General features: G+C 54.2%; 1 protein-coding gene across 2 annotated transcripts in view; it reads left to right on the top strand.

The window, feature by feature from the left end:
* RFTN1 (raftlin, lipid raft linker 1) overlaps positions 1-19,394 on the top strand; it is a 232,212-nt gene that overhangs the window by 205,909 nt on the left and 6,909 nt on the right. For both annotated transcript variants that reach the window (XM_069568689.1, XM_069568679.1), the window contains exons 8-9: positions 14,244-14,347; positions 15,313-15,394. In XM_069568689.1, the coding sequence (XP_069424790.1) occupies positions 14,244-14,347; positions 15,313-15,394 (186 nt within the window). The remainder of the gene's footprint in view (positions 1-14,243; positions 14,348-15,312; positions 15,395-19,394) is intronic.

Below are 19,394 nucleotides of genomic sequence, written 5' to 3'. Positions count from 1 at the left end.
CCGTGCCAGGCTGGGTCCCCGTGCGTCTGCCACGGAGGAGACGAGGGTAAGATGCTGCCAGCTCTGAGCGAGGTGAGACATTAGCCAGCCTGGCTCCATTCAGTGGTAGCCGTTACGGTCTCTCTCACGCACGGTGTTGTCCGACGAGGTGACTTTCCCTCTGATTTTCCTCCCAAAGATCTGCCCGGGGAGTTGGCTCTTTCGCAAACGATGGTGGTCAGTGTTCGCTTCTGCTGTGGAATGAGGCGCCCCGAAGCTTGGCGAGCTGAGGTGAGCAGCGTTTGCTGTCGCAGTGGGTAGGCAGGTCCGCTGGGGGTTCCTGCTCACCTGGCCTGAGCTTTTCTGGCCTCACTCTGCTTCTGCGCCACTGGAGGGTCCACCGGCGGCTCCGCTGGCTCAGGACGGCATCTCTCCCATCTGCTGGTTGCCTGGGCCTCAGGGCTCCCGTCCTCCAGCCGGCCAGCCTGGGCTTGTCCCCGGTCGCCTGAGAGCAGGTAGAAACAGCAAGCTCCCTCGCAGCCCAGGCTGAGAGCAGCGTGAGGTCATGTCTACCATCTGCTGTTGGTCAGAGCAAGTCCCAAGCCCTGCCTGGATTCAAGGGGTGGGAAAGTGGACCCTTTATGGGGGTTGCTGCATAGGTACCTTGTCGAGAGGCCTGGATGCAGGCAAGTGATCACTGAGGCCATTCTTTGCAAACGATGTGTCTCAAATAATAATAACAATCATTATTGCTATTCTGTTGCGCTCTCAAAGGGCTACCGAGTTTGCTGTTTTTCTTGCATGGTAGAGAAAATCAGGGTGAGATGTGAACGAACCAGCAGGGGTGGGTAAGGAGTCCCAGGAAGGAAGCCTTCCACACATCGCGTGCATTTATTTCATCTGCCCCCTTTTCTGCATCTGAGAGCTAGGCTTTCTTTCCTTCTTTTCTTTTTTTTTTTTTAACATATTCTCTTTGAACGTTATGAAAGCCAAAGTTGTCGAAAATGAGACCGCCGGCTTTCTTAGACTCTATTATGTTGGCCTAATTACATATCAGCAAAATGTTGTTTCTGGGGCATTGTGTGTAAAACAAAGAGGGGAACGGCGTCTCCAGCGGGCCCCAGCATCGGCTGGCAGAAGCAGTGGTCCCTGCCAGCCGTGGTCCCGGGAGAGGCCTTGGCAGGGACGGGGGCCAGGGAGGCAGGCCCGCTGCAGCTGCTGCTGGCTCAGAGGGATCAGGCCTTCCCCAGAGAGGGAGTCCTTCCGACCTCCTTCCTCAGCACACCCTGGCGGCTCCCATCTGGGGAGGGGCCATGTGTCTGCCCTCCACACCCCCTGGGCTAGGATTTCCTGCAGCAGCGGAAGAGGCTGGTGCAGCTTCGCTTCCCAGATGTCTGGCACAGAGCCAGACGGAGTGGATGCAGAGACTCCTTGGTGAACAGTGGTACCCAGGAGAGCCTTGCCCCTGGGGACGCCGAAGGACGCGGGGAGTTTCCCGCAGGACCACCCCAGGGTTAAGTAGCGCCCGCTTTCTATTTGATGGGGAGGAGGAAATGGCAGCCCACTCCGATATTCTTGCCTGGAGAATCCCGTGGACAGAGGAGCCTGGTGGGATGCTGTCCATGGGGTTGCACAGTCGGACACCACTGAAGCGACTCAGCATGCATGCATGCATCTATTTGATAAAGAGAGGTGCAGTATTGCCTCTTTCCAGCTTGGCCTTCCCTCCTGCCCCGTCCTTGGAGCTCTGCTTCCCATCGCCTGAGGGCATGATCTTTCCTTCCCCACGTGCTGTCGAGGCCAGGGTCTCTGCTCAGCCCAGGCCAAGTCACGGGGAAGCCCAGATTTCCCGAGAACGCCTTCACACACCGGCTGCTGCTTCCTGCCCCCCGAAGCACCCTGGCTGCGGTCTCCCGAGACCTCACTGTCCATCCTGAGCTGGTTTTTCAGCCTCCACGGTGCTTCCCTTCTCAAGGCAGTAAATGCTGGGGGTCTTCCTTCTCTTCCTTTGCCTGCACTGCACAGCGTGTGAGATCTCAGTTCCCGACCAGGGGTGAAACCCTTTCCCCCTGCGGTGCAAGCGTGGAGTCTTCACCACGGGACTGCCAGAGGAGTTCCTGCATCTTTCTTCTCAGATGTATGTCCCACCCCGGACAGCCCTCTGGCCCGGTTCCTCCCAGTTCAGTGCCTTTTTATCAACTTCTGCTCCGCCTGCCCTGGAGACCCAGTCCTCAGTCACCCTCACCCCTCCTGAGCTGTCATCTGCCCTGGGCTGGCCAAGGCCTGCAAGTCTTCGTTTTCACCGTGACCTCTCCCTGGCTTTAGACTGTGTATCGGTGCTGTACTGCCGCTGTGACAAGTGACTGCAAAGTTAAGACAACACAGGTGTAGTCTCTTAACAGTTCTGGAGGCCAGAAATCCAGAACGTGTCTTAAGGGATTATAATCGAGGGGTGGGCAGGGCTGCTCTCTTTCTGGGACCGTCTGTTCCTCGCTTCCGGCTTCGAGAGGCCAGCTCGCTCGTGGTCAGGCACCCTGCCCTCTGCTCTCTGCTCTGACTCTCTTTCCCTGACTCTGACCCGCCTCCCGCCTCCCTTCTAAGGACCATCCTCCTTTTTTTTTTTTTTAATGGCATCATGTGGAATCTTAGTTCTCCAGCCAGGGATTGAACCAGAGACCCCTGAAGTGGAAGCGCAGAGTCTTCACCCCTGGACCACTAGGGAAGTCCCTAAGGGCCCACTTGATTACGCCGAACCCCACTTGTAAATCTCCCCACCAGGTGACTCATGACTTCATCAATCTGCCAGGTCCCTTTTACTGCACCGTAGAGCGTAGCCCCTTCCCAGGCCCCAGGGCTTAGGGTGTGGAGATGAGTGGAGGGGGTGTGTGGGTGTTACGCTTCCTGCCACAGCAATCGTTCACTCTCCTTGTGGTCCTTGCCTTGGTTCAACACACAGCAGCCATTACCACACCCCCCAACAAGCCATCACGTGGATCCCGCGTAATTCATTTAACAAGCCCAGCGTGCGTGGGCACAGGCGGCGTCCAGGGCTCTGCTATTGCGGACAGCTCTCCAGTGAACGTCTTTGTCTGTTTCTTGTTGTTTGTATATAGGATTGTTGCCAGAAGTGAGATTGTTGGGTCAAAGGGCAAACGTATTTGTAACTTGGACACCGTCAGATCTAATGAACGGTGCCATCAAGCTGTTCTCTCTGAGGTTGAATCCGCCCTCCTGCCAGCCTCTGTGAGGATCCCTTCCTCCCCACAGCCTTGCCAGCTAAGTAGTTGTTAAACTTTTGGATTATTCCAATATGAGAGGGGAAGCTATGATATTTCAGGGCAGGTTGGGTTTGGACTTCTCTTACTGTGAATGTGGCATCGTTTCCTGTTCTTCATGACCATTTGAATTTCTTTTTCTGTGACTCTTTTTGCATCTTCATCCCACCTTAAGAATTTGGATTACTGGATGTTTTTCTCATCAGTTTTTAGGAGCTCTTTTTTGACTGTAATTTGAGCTACAAATCTTTTCCCATCTTGTCATCTGTCTTTTGACTTTGCATAGAGGAGCCTGGTGGGCTGCAGTCCATGGGGTCGCTAAGAGTCGGCACGACTGAGCAGCTTTACTTTCACTTTTCACTTTCATGCATTGGAGAGGGAAATGGCAACCCACTCCCGTGTTCTTACCTGGAGAATCCCAGGGACGGGGGAGCCTGGTGGGCTGCCGTCTATGGGGTCGAACAGAGTCGGACACGACTGAAGTGATTTAGGAGCAGCAGCAGCAGCAGCTTACCTTTTGCCATGGTGAAGGAGTTTTTATGTCACCAGATTTATTATTTTTACTTTGTGGTTTCTGGATTCTAACCTATTTAGAAATGGCTTCCAATGGGCCCTTTAAAAATTTAAATAATAAAATTGTGTTGGATGTAGGGGATTGGACACCAGCATCTATTTCTTCTGAAAAATCCCAGTGAACTGATACTAAGAGAATGTTTGATAGACAGATGCGTGTAAGAGTTACTCGTGACTGTTCATGGATTCCGTTCTTGCAAATCCTATTTGCTCAGACTTATCTGCACCTCCCAAGCCAGCGCTCTTGGCGCTTCCACAGTCACTCACAGATGTGTGCTTTGTTGTTGCTGTTCAGCCTCTCAGCCGTGTCCGACTCTGTGACCCCATGGACCGCAGCACACCAGGCCTCCCTGTCCATCACCAGCTCCCGGAGTCCACCCAAACTCGTGTCCGTCGTGTCGGTGATGCCATCCAACCATCTCATCCTCTGTCGTCCCCTTTTCCTCCTGCCTTCAGTCTTTCCCAGCATCAGGGGCTTTTCAGATGAGTCAGTTCTTCCCATCAGGTGGCCAAAGTACTGGAGCTTCAGCTTCAGTCTTTCCAATGAACACCCAGGGCTGATCTCCTTTAGGATGGACTGGTGGGATCTCCTCGGTCTCCAAGGGGCTCTCCAGAGTCTCTCCAGCACAATTATGTGGCAAATGCGTGTGTTCCCAGCTCAGAAGCTCTCGTGCTGCACACAGGCTTGAGCTCCCGTCTGCAGCTCACTTAGGGCCACATTTTCCGGGCTTGTGCTCTTTGTTGGTGACGTCACCGTTCCAAGTGGTCCTCAAGCATGGCGCTGCGGCCCAAGCGCAGGAAAGCGGGCGTGGGCCTGACAGAGCGAGTGCACGTGCTAGGAGCTTTGCTCACGAGTGAGTTACGGTGCTGCTGGTGTGAGGTTCGGTATTAGCGAATCCACGATATATACTAAACCCAGGTGTCTTTAAACAGAAAGGCTCATTAAACAAAGTTATGCACTAATCATGTGACAAAAAATCTGACCAGAGGTTCACAGGAAGCTAACCCTGTATTTCCCCAGGCTCAGTATCTGCTAATTCAGCGTTTGTGGTGGCATTGTAGTACATAAATCCCACAAATAATGAAAATTGACTATAGATGGTAGGCAGCTAGATGGACAGAGACATAGGCAGGTAGGTAGGTGGATGGAGGGATGGACAGATACATACATACATACATACATACATACATGGTGTAGACAGGTGGATGGAAGGACAGACAGACGCATACATAGAGATGTAGACGGGTGGATGGATGGATGGATAGATGGATGCCCATAAGAACAGAAAGACTGAAGAAGAGAAAGAGGAAGCTGTGTGATTTCAGCAGATTTCTAAAAGATGGGAGGTGCATGGCGGAAAGCTGATTGATTTAGCACAGAGGTGGAAGCTGAGCCTGGAAGAGGAAGGGACTGTGAGGAAGCGCTGCCCCTGGAAGCCTGAGCCCCTGCAGGGTGGCAGGATGCGCTGCAGAGCTGGAGGAAGGCATCGGGCTGAAGTCCGCACACGGTGTGCTGAGATGCCTGGCTCCCACCTGTGCCTCAGGTGGCCCAGTAACTGTAGACACGATCCACGGGCGTCAGACAAAGGGCGTTTTTAAGAAGGCAAAATGAAAAAGAAAGAGAAGTCGTTCGGTTGTGTCTGACTCTTTGTGACCCCATGGACTGCAGCCCACCAGGCTCCTCCGTCCATGGAATTACCCAGGCCAGAACACTGGAGTGGGTTGCCATTTCCTTTTCCAGGGGATCTTCCTGACCCAGGGGTTGAACCCAGGTCTCCCGGATTGCAGGCAGATTCTTTACCATCTGAGCCACCAGGGATGAGAATAAGAAAACAACAGGGGGGAAGGTCATAAAATTAAAACATCAATCCTATGTTTTTACTAACAGGAAGTCCGAAAAGAAAAAAGACAGAAATGGAGGAGAGCAAAATTATCAAAGAAAAGAAAAAAGAATACTTTTCAGAGCTGAAGGACAGGGATCCTTTGAGGGCAAAGCTATTGAGTGTACACCCTTTGAGTAAAAAAGAAAAACAAAACAGCCACATGAAGGCTATAGTGTGAATTCTGGAACTTCATGGGGAAAAACATCCTAAAATGTTCCAACGCAGCACAGCAGGCTACACTCAGAGCTTGAGTAATCACACAGGTATCACAATAGCAGCGATGACTGAGAGAAGCTAGTGGAGGGATGCTTGGAAAGTATCGATGGAAAAAGCGATCCCAGTCTAGACTTCTGTACCCAGACAGTTAGTTAAAGGTGAAGAGAAAGACGCTTGTAGGAATGCAGGGATGCAAGTAACTTCCAGGTCACTGTTTCCTAGGGAGCCACCAGAGGGTGCACTCCAGCAAAATGAGGGGGAAACCCAGAAGGAGAAGACATCCTCCCTAGACAGAGTGGAGGGAGAACCCGGGCCAGAGAAACATCCACGCCAGTTGGAGCAAGGGCACAGAACGTTCTGGAAATGAGGCCTCCAAATGGGGAAAAAATAGAACTGATAGCTTATGGTGAACGATGTCGGATTCGTGGTCTCCGAAGAAGATTTACCTTTGGGACCAGGAACCAGGCGTGATCACTCAAGAGCTTTTGTGTAGCAGTCTTATTATAAAAGTAAGAAAAGGGACAGAAGGAAGCTTCTAACATAAACATCAGCAGGGGGACAGAGAGTGCTCCCCTCGCTAGTGTTAGCAAGGGAGCTATATACTTTTTAGTTAGTTATTACAGTAAATCAAGAGAATGTCTCAAGGCTGTGAAAATTTTACCACACCCACTCCCGCAATTTGCATTTTAGGAGAACAGGATTAGAACTTAGCAACAGAAGGGTCCTACCAGACCCACCTCTTTCGGAATCTTCCCCTTTAGTGTGATCCACACAGTCAAAGGCTTTGGCATAGTCAATCAAGCAGAAATAGATGTTTTTCTAGAACTCTCTTGCTTTTTCCATGATCCAGTCAATGTTGGCAGTTTGACCTCTGGTTCCTCTGCCTTGTCTAAAACCAGCTTGAACTTCTGGAAGTTCACAGTTCACGAATTGCTGAAGCCTGGCTTGGAGAATTTTGAGGATTACTTTACTAGCGTGTGAGATGAGTGCAATTGTGTGGTAGTTTGAGCATTCTTTGGCATTGCCTTTCTTTGGGATTGGAATGAAAACTCACCTTTTCCAGTCCTGTGGAAAATTCTGAATGAGATGGGAATACCAGACCACCTGACCTGCCTCTTGAGAAACCTATATGCAGGTCAGGAAGCAACAGTTAGAACTGGACATGGAACAACAGACTGGCTCCAAATAGGAAAAGGAAGACGTCAAGGCTGTATATTGTCACCCTGATTATTTAACTCATGTGCAGAGTACATCATGAGAAATGCTGGGCTGGAAGAAGCACAAGCTGGAATCAAGATTGCCGGGAGAAATATCAATAACCTCAGATATGCAGATGACACCACCCTTATGGCAGAAAGTGAAGAGAAACTAAAAAGCCTCTTGATGAAAGTGAAAGAGGAGAGTGAAAAAGTTGGCCTAAAGCTCAACATTCAGAAAACTAAGATCTTGGCATCTGGTCCCATCACTTCATGGGAATTAGATGGGGAAACAGTGGAAACAGTGTCAGACTTTACTTTTTTGGGCTCCAAAATCAAAGCAGATGGTGATTGCAGCCATGAAATTAAAAGATGTTTACTTCTTGGAAGGAAAGTTATGACCAACCTAGACAGCATATTCAAAAGCAAAGACATTACTTTGCTAACAAAGATCCATCTAGTCAAGGCTATGTTTTTTCCAGTAGTCATGTACAGATGTGAGAGTTGAACTGTGAAGAAAGCTGAGCGCCAAAGAACTGATGCTTTTGAACTGTGGTGTTGGAGAAGACTCTTGAGAGTCCCTTGGACTGCAAGGAGATTCAGCCAGCCCATCCTAAAGATCAGCCCTGGGTGTTCGTTGGAAGGACTGACGCTGAAGCTGAAACTCCAATACTTTGGCCACCTCATGTGAAGAGTTGACTCATTGGAAAAGACCCTGATGCTGGGAGGGATTGGGGGCAGGAGGAGAAGGGGATTACAGAGGATGAGATGGCTGGATGGCATCACTTACTCGATGGACATGAGTTTGAGTAAACTCCAGGAGTCGGTGATGGACAGGGAGGCCTGGCATGCTGCGATTTAGGGTCGCAAAGAGTCGGACACAACTGAGTGACTGAGCTGAGTGACTGACTGACCGAACCCATTCTCATAACATACATTCTAAGATATCAGGATTAGTCAGAGGTTTTCAGGAAGGAGGAACTGCGCTCAAGCACAATACATTGTTGTTATATAATCCTTGGTACAGAGTCTAGACTGAGTTGTTTGTTGTGTAATCATGAGTTCCAGACTTAAAGAAAAACATTTTATGTGACTAAGGAATGTAGAGAAAAAAAAAAAAGATGTTTGTCCTTTCCTCCTCCTTGAGAATTCCAGACCCCTTTCTCCTCAGAAGCCTCAAACCCCTCTCTCCTTCTTGGGGACCCGGGACTTTATCAACCTGCCTAGGAATTGATTCTCTCAGTTCAGTTCAGTTCAGTCGCTCAGTCGTGTCCAGCTCTTTGCAACCCTGTGGACTGCAGCATGCCAGGCCTCCCTGAAGTAATATATTAATATTTAGGCACATGGGATATTTACTGATGGGTAGGAAGAAGAGCAGAGAAGGCAGTGGCACCCACTCCAGTGCTCTTGCCTGGAAAATCCCATGGACAGAGGAGCCTGGTGGGCTGCAGTCCATGGGGTCGCTAAGAGTCGGACAGGACTGAGCGACTTCACTTTCGCGTTTCACTTTCATGCATTGGAGAAGGAAATGGCAACCCACTCCAGTGTTCTTGCCTGGAGAATCCCAGGGACGGGGGAGCCTGGTGGGCTGCTATCTGTGGGGTCGCACAGAGTCAGACACGACTGAAGCGACTTAGCAGCAGCAGCAGCAGTGACATAGACTTGATTTAATTACATGATCTCTCCACTGGGGGCACCAGGAAAGAGAAAGTAAGACACCTGAAGGGACACGCTAAGCCTTCATGTCCCATGGTAGGAAATCAAAAGATGCCTGAAGTTTTTAAGTAAGGAAATCGTATATAAACATGCCTTGCCAATTAGCGCTGGGCGTTAGTGTTTTGAAAGGCTACAAAGCAGTTTACAAAAAGCAGTTTACAAAAGCCTCTCGAGGGCTGTTGCTTCGCGAGTCCTCTCTGGGAATGGAGGAAAAGGACCCCCCCACCCCCCACCCCCTGCCCCGCCCCCGGCCAAGGCTGCCAGGAGACTAGCCCAGAGGTCCTTTCAGACATGGAAACTGAATTCCCTTCTTCATCTCCAGTCACGAGTCAGGAACTAAGTGTCGTCTTTTAAGCTGCTTTTGTCCCAGATCCTTCTAGAACAGAAACAAGGAGAAAAAGAGAGGTGCGCAGTGATACCAGCAAAGAGAATCGCTGGACCAGGACGCTACCTAATATTCTCTGCTGCAGGGGCTTTTGGAAAGGATCAAAGGACACAAGTGTTTGTTAGTAAACGTGGCGTCGTGTTGTCCTGGCTTTGGAGGGTGGGGGAAGGTTGTGTTGGATGTCTGTTTCTTTAGTGGATTCGCGGCCACCTGAGGCAGGAGGCATCCTCGGGAGCAAAGGAAAAAGAGCCGTAAATAAAAATGGATCCCTTTTGTACGAAGAACCACAGGAGATGCGCCATTTTTTTTTTTTTTAACACTCCAGGTGTGATCGGAGATGCCGCATCCACACAGGAGAGTGGAGAGTTAATTAAAATTTTTGCTCCTGTTCCCAGAAATGTCTTTCCGTTTGATCAGCGGGCTGGCTTTGGAGTGCTGCGTGTGCGTCTCTCCTCACTGGAGTGTCACGGAAAAGCAGATCAGAGAGCGCCTTCCATCCGACGCCTGCCCGACCCCCTTTCCTAGCGAACGGACTTGAAAGCCGCTTCCCCCGACTGCATGGGGCTCGTGTCGTTTTTAGAAACGTCATCTTTTGACTATTGATAATATGCACACGGGCTTTGATACAGGTGCCTTTGGAAAACCGCCTGAACCGTTAATTACATCAAGGCCGCCCAGAGGGTTGGGCGTGGCAGGGTCTGGCAGGGTGAGCCCCCTCCCCCTGCCCAGCCCGTCTGTACTTTCCTTTTCCACCCGTGCTGTGACAGCGGCTGGCAGCACCTGGCACTGAACCCTGGGCTGTCTCAGGCAGGCCATGTTCCGCTATGTTTTCTCTCTGTTTTCCTTTTGGTCTTTATGGTTCTGGACCCTCTGGCTGGCATCCCCCACCTTGAGGGGGAAGGCTGCTGGGGAGGAGTCCTGCTGTCTTCCTCTTGAAGATGGTGGAGGAGGAGAAGAGCGCAGAGCTAAGCCCGGCTCAGCAGCCCGGTCTGGGCAGGTGGGCCAGGCTGCCCCCCGGGGTGCCCATTGTCCGGCACGCTGGGCACGGAGGAGAGAACCGGGCCGGCCCGATGAAAGGGCTCCATCCTGCCGCTGGCTTTGTGAGCGCCGCTGGTCCTGGTTGCCATGGCGACTGTCTGATTGTGGCGGGCCTGTCCTGGTGCTTGATAAAGTGGGAAGGCTATTCTTGATAGACCTGAGTAATCACAACCTCGCAGAGCCTGAGTGTGGGTTTAACATTTTCTCCCTTCTCCTTAAATCCAGAATGCAGGGATGGGGGCCCGGGTTCTCAGGGTAAAGCGGCCGCAGCAGGCGGGGAGGGCCCTGCCCAGAGCCCGGGGTGTACTGGCCCCGCGGGCCTGCCAGGGAGGGCTCCGTGTGCCGGGGGTGGGGCAGAAACGGGGTGGGGCCTGCGTGGGGGCTCCAGGGTCCGGGCCAGAATGGGCCCCTCCCGTCCCCCTCCAAGGTTGGTTTTTGCACCTGCCTCCCTCCCTTCCGCCCAGTCCAGCTGCACCCCCACCGTGTCAGTGCAGAGCTGAGCCTTTCAGAGCCCCCTGACCTCTCTGCCCCTCGTGGAGAATGAGGGGAGGGCTAAGCTTCGAGCTAACAGCAGATAGATTCTGGTCACAAAACTGCAGACTCTTTTCTGTCATCAGAAGAAACCTAATCGATTCTCTAGGCAGTCTTTTTCAGACTAAGTTGTATCTCAACTATTAGAAGTGTTCTTTAAAAAAACCTCCTGGGTGTGTTTCCAAAGGATATGAAAACGCCAATTAGAAAAGATAGGTGTAGCTCAGTGTCCATAGCAGCATGAGTCACAATTGCTAAAATACAGAAGAAACCCAAGTCAGTAGACATGGATTAAAGAGTGGTGTGTGTGTGTGTGTACACACACACAGTGGAATATTACTCAACCACAGAAAAGGATGGAGCGATACCATTTGCGGCAACACAGATCCTAGGAGGTATTATGCTGATCTGTGAAATAAGTCCCAGGGAGAGAGATACTTTAGGTTTCCATTTATATGTGACGTCTAAAAACTCAAATGAATGAATACAGCAAAACCGAAACAGCCTCACAGAGGCAGAGGGCAAACCAGTGCTTACCAGCGGAGAGAAGGAAGGGGATTAAGAGGTACAACTTATCATGTATAAAATAAGATACAAAAATGTCATGTACAGCACAGGGGAAGAATATGTGATTTATGATCACTTTATATGGAGTTTCCCTGGTGACTCAGCGGTAAGGAATCTGCCTGCCAATGCAAGAGACAGGTTTGATCCCTGGGTTGGGAAGCTCCCCTGGAGAAGGAAATGGCACCCCAGTCCAGGATTCTTGCTGGGAAATCCCTTGGACAGCGGAGCCTGGCAGGGTTCAGTCAGTGGGAGGCAGAGAGTCAGACACGACTGGGCGCTCGTGGCTTACGTGGAGTACAATCTATTATGTGTAGTACAATCTATCAAGCTACTGGATCGCTACGGTGTGCACCCGAGAACAATGGAATGCTGCAAGTCAGCAGCACGTCAGTGGCTTTCTTTGGCCACACCAGCATGCGGCATGTGACGCTTCAGCTCCCCGACCGGGAATATGTGTAGGGTCTGAACCAGTAGACTGCCAGGCATGTCCTGGTCCCATGCAGCACTTCAATTAAGAAAAGAAGAAAAAGAACAGCCCCCTGGGCCCCACCATTTCTAAAGGAGTTTCTGATTGTGCAGGTCTAGGTGGGTCCTGAGACTCTGTTTGCAACAAGTTCCAGCGTGAGGCTGCTCATGGGCCCGCACTTGGAGAGCCGCTGCCATAGGCCTCGACTTCCCGTGTGCAGTGGAGGCTCCCAGGGGACAGGTGCCCGCGATGGGAACTCTGGAGGCCCCGGGGAGGCAGGCCGGCCTGTCCCTCTTCTGTCTTCCGCCCCCAGTTCTGTCCCCAGAGACCCCCTCGCCACAGGCCAGCCCTCTGCCTGGCGCCTGCCTGCTCGCTGTGGGGCTCGTGCTAGGGTCCCCCCTGGGAAGGGCCTCCCCTCCCCGCCCACCATGGCCCCCAGCCCCCGAGCCCCCGGAAGCCCGCCCTTACCCCAATGGCCCCGGCTCCTTTGCGCTGACCTGCCAGCCTCCTGGCCCTCCTGCGGGCCATCTTGTGTTCGGGGGACGCGTGTGTGTGTGTCTGCACGCGTGCGTGCCCTGGTGTCTGCAGGACGGGAACCCAGCGGCAGGGCTGAGCCGTCCCTCCTGTCTGCCCCTCCGTGGGCCTGTGGTTGTCCCGGCCGCAAGGACTCTTGATGCCTGTCAGGGGTGCAGGGCCCGGTGGGGCTGCCGTCGGAAGTCACCTGCCTCTCGAGAAAGCAGGGTGCGGGGCCCAGGCAGGGGCCTCACGGTGGGTCCTCTCCCTGTCCACCCCCTCCACGTGTGTGTTGTGTGGTGTGTGTGTGTGGTATGTGTGTGGTATGTGTGGTGTCGTGTGTGTGTCTAGTGTGTTTTCTGTGTGTTGTGCGGTGTGTGTGTGGTGTGTGCATTGTGTGCGGTGTGTGTGTGGTGCGTGGGTGTGGTGTGTGTGTGGTGTAGTGTATTTGTGTGTGTGTGTGTTATGTGCGTGGTATGTGTATGGTGTGTGTGTTTGTGTGTGTGGTGTGTTATGGTGTGTGTGTGGTGTGTGTATGGTGTGGTGTGTGTGCGGTGTGGTGTGGTGTGTGTGCGGTGTGGTGTATTTGTGTGTGTGTGTTATGTGTGTGGTGTGTGTATGGTGTGTGTGTGTGGTGTGTGTATGGTGTGTGTGTGGTGTGTGTATGGTGTGTGTGTGGTGTGATGTGTGTGCGGTGTGGTGTGTGTGCGGTGTGGTATATTTGTGTGTGTGTGTTATGTGTGTGGTGTGTGTATGGTGTGTGTGTGTGGTGTGTGTATGGTGTGGTGTGTGTGTGGTGTGGTGTGGTGTGTGTGCGGTGTGGTGTATTTGTGTGTGTGTGTTATGTGTGTGGTGTGTGTATGGTGTGTGTGTGTGGTGTGTGTATGGTGTGTGTGTGGTGTGTGTATGGTGTGTGTGTGGTGTGATGTGTGTGCGGTGTGGTGTGTGTGCGGTGTGGTATATTTGTGTGTGTGTGTTATGTGTGTGGTGTGTGTGCGGTGTGGTGTATTTGTATGTGTGTGGTGTGTGTATGGTGTGTGTGTTTGTGTGTGTGTATGGTGTGTGTGTGGTGTGGTGTGTGTGAGGTGTGGTGTATTTGTGTGTGTGTGTTATGTGTGCGGTGTGGTGTATTTGTGTGATGTGTGTGTGGTGTGTGTGTGGTATGGTGTGTGTGTGGTATGGTGTGTGTGCGGTGTGGTGTATTTGTGTGTGTATGTGTGTGGTGTGTGTATGGTGTGTGTGTTTGTGTGTGTGGTGTGTGTGTGGTGTGTGTGTGGTATGGTGTGTGTGCGGTGTGGTGTATTTGTGTGTGTGTTTGTGTGTGTGTGTGTGGTGTGTGTGTGCGGCGTGGTGTATTTGTGTGTGTGTGTTATGTGTGTATGGTGTGTGTGTTTGTGTGTGTGGTGTGATATGTGTATGGTGTGGTGTGTGTGCGGCGTGGTGTATTTGTATGTGTGTGAGTGTGTGCGCGTGGCTGCTCTGGTTGGATGCAGCGACTTGCTTTTTGCTCAGATGCAGTGTAACTCCCACAAGGCACTCTGACACCCCCTGAGCGGCCGGGGTCACAGGCCCTGGGTCTGTCCTGGAGACAAAGTGACTGTGCTTCTTCTTGAGTGACACTCAGGGAGGCGATCTGTCCAGAAGAGAGTGGAACAAACACTCAAACCCCTCGCCAATGGCACAGACCCGGGGCGGGGGGAGACCCCAGGATGGCACAGACCTGGGTGGGGGAGACCCCACGACGCGCAGACCTGGGCAGGGGTCCGGGAGTTGGGCCCCAGGCTCTTGCAGCATCTTCGGAGCTGGAGTGTGGCCCCCTTCTGCTTTGTTGGGTTGGTGACCTGGTGCTCCCTCCCGGTCCCTGAGACGAGGCGGCCCCAACCCTGACCTGGCGTTTCTCCCCAGGGTGTGGAGGTGCAGACGGACTACGTGCCCCTGCTGAACTCGCTGGCCGCCTACGGTTGGCAGCTCACCTGTGTGCTGCCGACTCCCGTCGTCAGGACAACCAGGTACCAATAACCAGCTTACCTTACCGAAGCTTGCATCGTCCCAACCAGCTCTTCGTGTGCATGACTTGTAGAATCCTGTTGGCATCAGCTCTCCACCCGAGGAACGGCAGGCCCAGGATCTCAGAATCTTAACCACCCCTGCCCCAAGCACCCCCTCCCCACGTGGGCAGCTCAGCCAGTGACTTGCCACCCAGCCTGTCACCGGGGTGGAGGGGGCCCAGGTCTCTCATTTGCAAAAGAACCTGAGCACCTAGTGTGTGCCCCAGGCCGGGCGGCCATGTTGTATACAGTCTCATCTAGTCCTCAGAGCATTCCGGAAGGCGGGATTTTTTGTTGTTTGGGGCATTTATCCCAGTCTTACCAACCCTGAAACGCCTTCTGTCTGTCTTCTGGGCTTGCTGTCAAACTAGTCCTCCTAATTACCTGTGAGGTGGTAAGCATAGATATCGTGCCCATTTTATAGATGAAACTGAAGCTCAGGGAGGCTCCGTCACAAACCCGAGGACACACAGCCAGCTGGAGCCTCAGCCTGGGCCCAGGTCCTCACTGGCCAGCCATCCCAGGCCAACCAGCACTGCCCCCCCCAGCCTCATCCCCAAAGACAGACTTGGAAGAGCCCCCCACCCCCAGTCCTGTGTTCACCGAGGCCACTCTGTCGTCATTTGGCCAAGAAGCCAGCTGTCATTTCACAGCATGGGAAGAGGGGTTTTCAGACACGAAGCTGCCTTTCAAGGGTGCCCGCTTCTGTTGGGCCCGTGAGACAGCCCCCCAGAAGCAAAGGTGTGTGCTGTGGGGGGCTTTGCGACCTCTGACCTTTCCATCTTGGGCAGCCCCCTTCCTTCCCTGGGCGGCTGGTCTGGATGAAGTTGGAGGTGGCGGCCTCTGTGGGAGGTCTGACCCCCCCCAGCCCCCCAGCCCCCGTGTAAGGGGGCTCATCCTCCGCTCCCGCCGCGCGTGTGTTGCAGGGAGGGGACCGTGTCCACCAAGCAGGTCGTCTTTCTCCAGAGGCCGTGTCTGCCTCAGAAGGTCAAGAAGAAGGAATCAAAGGTGAGTGACCTTGCCGCCCTCCTGGGCCTAGCTCCACGGAGCCCGGGGGACCCCTGAGCCCCCCTCCAAAATCAGCCACGTCACCTGCAGGTGGGGGCGCTGGGGGCCGTGTGGCCGGCCGCCTCCTGCGAGGATGCTTGGGGGGGCAGGGTTCACGTTCCCAAGGCTGAAGTGGGGGGCGTGGGGAGGTGGCTGCAGACTGGGCGGGCGGGGTAGGGGGGTGCCCACACCCCACTCCTCTGCGTCTTCATCTCCGTGCGAGCTGGCCGGGGCTTCGGCCGGCGCCCCATCCCTGGAGCGGTAGGAGGTTTGGAGATCCTGGCAGAGAGAACCTGCCAGAACGCCTTCCCCTCAGGGCCCGCCCCTCAGGGCTGAGTGGCCGCGGCTGGTGTGGACGCAAGGCGGCGCGCCTGCAGAGCGAGTCCCCGGGCCAGGCCGTGTCCCACCCTCCCGGGACGCCACCCGAACCCTCCTGGAAGCAGTGTACCCCGTGTCTCCCTGAGGCGGGGCCCAGGCCCTCCGCAGTGGCTGCACACCCCCAGGCTTTGCCCCAGAGGGTGCTCCTCCCAGGGGGCCCGCAGGGCCAGGTGGCCGTGCCCTGGGGCCAGCTCGCCGTGCCCTGGGGCCAGCTCGCCGTGCCCTGGGGCCAGCTCGCTGTCCCTGTGACGGGCACGGCCAGGCCGTGGGGCAGAGCCCGCTGGACGCGCCCCCCCTTCCCCTGGCACCGCCCCCCGGGCCGTGCTGGGGATGGGGGCCGTGAACAGGTTGGGGGCCAGCCAGCACTTCAGGGGGCGGTGCGCGCTGGTAGGAGGGACCCGAGGGACCGGCCGGGGTTCTGGGGCGCGCTGTGCCGTCGCCGAGGGAAGCGCGGGTGGAAACCTGGGCGACGGGGCAGCGTGCAGGGCCGCTGTACGAACGAACGTCCGGCCGTCCGGCAGGGAGGGTCCGGAGGGCGGCTGCGCGCCCTCGGGCAGCCCGCGCCTTCCCGGTGGCTGGCTCAGCTGGCAGTGGGCGCTGCCCTCGCTGTGACATGGGGCGGCCCCCGGAGGGCGGCCTTGTACCGGCGCCGGCCCCTGGCCCCGCTCCTAAGCCTGCGGTTCGCCCTCCGGCTCCGGGAGACCCCGGGTGTCCAGCTCACGGCCCGCTGACACCGGCCGCGCCCTCAGGCCCGGGAAGCGCCTTGTTCTCTCTCTGCCCCATCGCACCCGCCTGGTTTCCCACCAGCTGCCTCATTTGGAGCCCTGTGTCTCCCCACTTCCTCTTGCGTAGAGAATCTCCTGCTCCCCCAGACCTAGACGGCCCCCTCCCTAGCCCTGAGTCGCCTCCGCGCGGCCAGCCTCAGCCTCCCCTGCCCTGTGGCTGCTGGTGACCCCTCACCCTTCTGCACCCGGGAGGGCCGGCACTTCTGCGGCCCAGGCTCCCTCCCGCTGGAGCTCACCTGGGGCCTCGTCTCCTCCCCCCACCGCCAGTCTGTCCTGAAGGCGTGTCTAGCTTTAGGTCCTTGACCCTCTGGAACCCCCTCGCCCATCATCACCCGCCTGGACTACCCTCATCTACCGATGACAGGCCTCCCTTTCAAGTGTGTCCTCCACTCAGAACCAAAGTGATCCTCTACAAAGAGCAAATGGAGTCGTGGCACCCAGCTGCTCATGCTTCTAAAGCTTTGTGTTTTTCGAGATGAAGGTGGGAGCCTTTCCTGGGGTCCACATGGCTCTGTGGGGTCTTCCCCCCACCTCCCACCTCTGCCCATCTGATGCACCCCAGCCACCCTGGCCTGCGCGCTCTCTTGGGTTCCTCAATGCCACAGGGCCTTTGCTGGGGCTGTTCCTGCACCTGGGATCTTTCTTCCTTTGTGTTTTCTCAGGACGGTGTTCTCTCCCTTTAGACCAAGCCAGGCTCTTCTGCGATTCACCAGGAAGAACCGTGTTCCTCTCCTCTCTGTTCCTAATTATTTGTGATCAGTAGCTTATTCTCCGGACAAGGCAATGGCGCCCCACTCCAGTGCTCTTGCCTGGAAAATCCCATGGACGGAGGAGCCTGGTGGGCTGCAGTCCATGGGGTCGCTAAGGGTTGGACACGACTGAGCGACTTCACTTTCTCTTTTCACCTTCATGCACTGGCGAAGGAAATGGCAACCACTCCAGTATTCTTGCCTGGAGAATCCCAGGGATGGGGGAGCCTGGTGGGCTGCTGTCTATGGGGTCGCACAGAGTTGGACATGACTGAAGCGACGTAGCAGCAGCAGCAGCTTATCCTCCCCAGTAGAATTGAACACGAACTCTCTGAGATCACACCCTTTCTGTCCGCGCTGCTGTATGCCCGGCCCCTGGCTTTCAGTTCAGTTCAGTCGCTCAGTCGTGTCCAACTCTTTGCAACCCCATGAATTGCATGCACGCCAGGCCTCCCTGTCCATCACCATCTCCCGGAGTTCACTCAAATTCATGTCCATTGAGTCAGTGATGCCATCCAGCCATCTCATCCTCTGTTGTCCTCTTCTCCTCCTGCCCCCAACCCCTCCCAGCATCAGGGTCTTTTCCAATGAGTTAACTCTTCACATGAGGTGGCCAAAGTACTGGAGTTTCAGCTTTAGCATCATTCCTTCCAAAGAACACCCAGGACTAATATTTAGGATGGACTGGTTGGATCTCCTTGCAGTGCAAGGGACTCTCAAGAGTCTTCTCCAACACCACAGTTCAAAACCATCAATTCTTCAGTTCTCAGCTTTCTTCATAGTCCAACTCTGACATCCATACATGGCCACTGGAAAAACCATAGCCTTGACTAGATGGACCTTTGTTGGCAAAGTAACATCTCTGCTTTTGAATATGCTGTCTAGGTTGGTCATAACTTTCCTTCCAAGGAGTCAGCGTCTTTTAATTTCATGGCTGCAATCACCATCTGCAGTGATTTTGGAGCCCAAAAAAATAAAGTCTGACACTGTTTCCACTGTTTCCCCATCTATTTGTCATGAAGTGATGGGACCGGATGCCATGATCTTAGTTTTCTGAATGTTGAGCTTTAAGCCAACTTCTTCCCTCTCCTCTTTCACTTCCATCAAGAGGCTTCTAGTTATTCCTCACTTTCTGCCATGAGGCTGGTGTCATCTGCACATCTGAGTGAGTGAGTGAAGTCGCTCAGTCGTGTCCGACTCTTTGCGACCCCATGAACTGTAGCCTATCAGGCTCCTCCGTCCATGGGATTTTCCAGGCAAGAGTGCTGGAGTGGATTGCCATATCCTCCAGGGGATCTTCCCAACCGAGGAATCGAACCCAGGTCTCCTGCACTACAGGCAGACGCTTTACTGTATTGATATTTCTCCCGGCAATCTTGATTCCAGCTTGTGCTTCTTCCAGCCCAGCGTTTCTCATGATGTACTCTGCGTATAGGTTAAATAAGCAGGCTTTTAGTTAGTACTCAGCAAACACTTGTTGAACCAGCGAATGAACAATCAAACTGCCGGGCCCAGGACGTGTGTGGTGTGTCTCGCACGGACGTTTAAGGAAAGAGTGCAGAATTCAGATGTCAGGGACGTAGCATATTTAGTCCTCGTTTAATCAGCCAAGGGGACAAAATTCTCCAAACAGCACTTTCAGTATTTGAAAGAAACCTCTTTGTTCATCTGTGAGTGTGGCTTTCAGAGCAAATATTAACTTCCTTTGAAGGTAAGAGGTGCTTTCTGCGACCCAGGAGATGTCTGTCTTCAGCTAAGCTACCGAAGTGGAGGCAGATACAGACAGGTTTTAAAACGTGCGAATGCAGTCCACGAGCCCCGCTGATGTGGAACTCTGGACACGCACGCACGGCTGTGAAGAGGACTCTGCCTCCTCTGCACTTGTTTCTGGCACGGACAGCTAGTCGGGGTTTTCTCGGTTTCCGCGCTGGCCGCACACCCTCATCCCATTCGTGCTCTGGCCTGGGAAGGCCCGTCCGCCCCGCTGCACCTGCAGCGGCTGCTCTCTCGTGTTGAGAGACTCACCTTGGAACCACTCAGGACGCGCCG

Source organism: Ovis canadensis, chromosome 1 (genome assembly GCF_042477335.2).
Source record: "Ovis canadensis isolate MfBH-ARS-UI-01 breed Bighorn chromosome 1, ARS-UI_OviCan_v2, whole genome shotgun sequence".
Lineage (NCBI taxonomy): Eukaryota > Metazoa > Chordata > Mammalia > Artiodactyla > Bovidae > Ovis > Ovis canadensis.
Note: the sequence above shows the minus strand (reverse complement) of the source record. Positions and strands in the feature narration are given on the sequence as shown.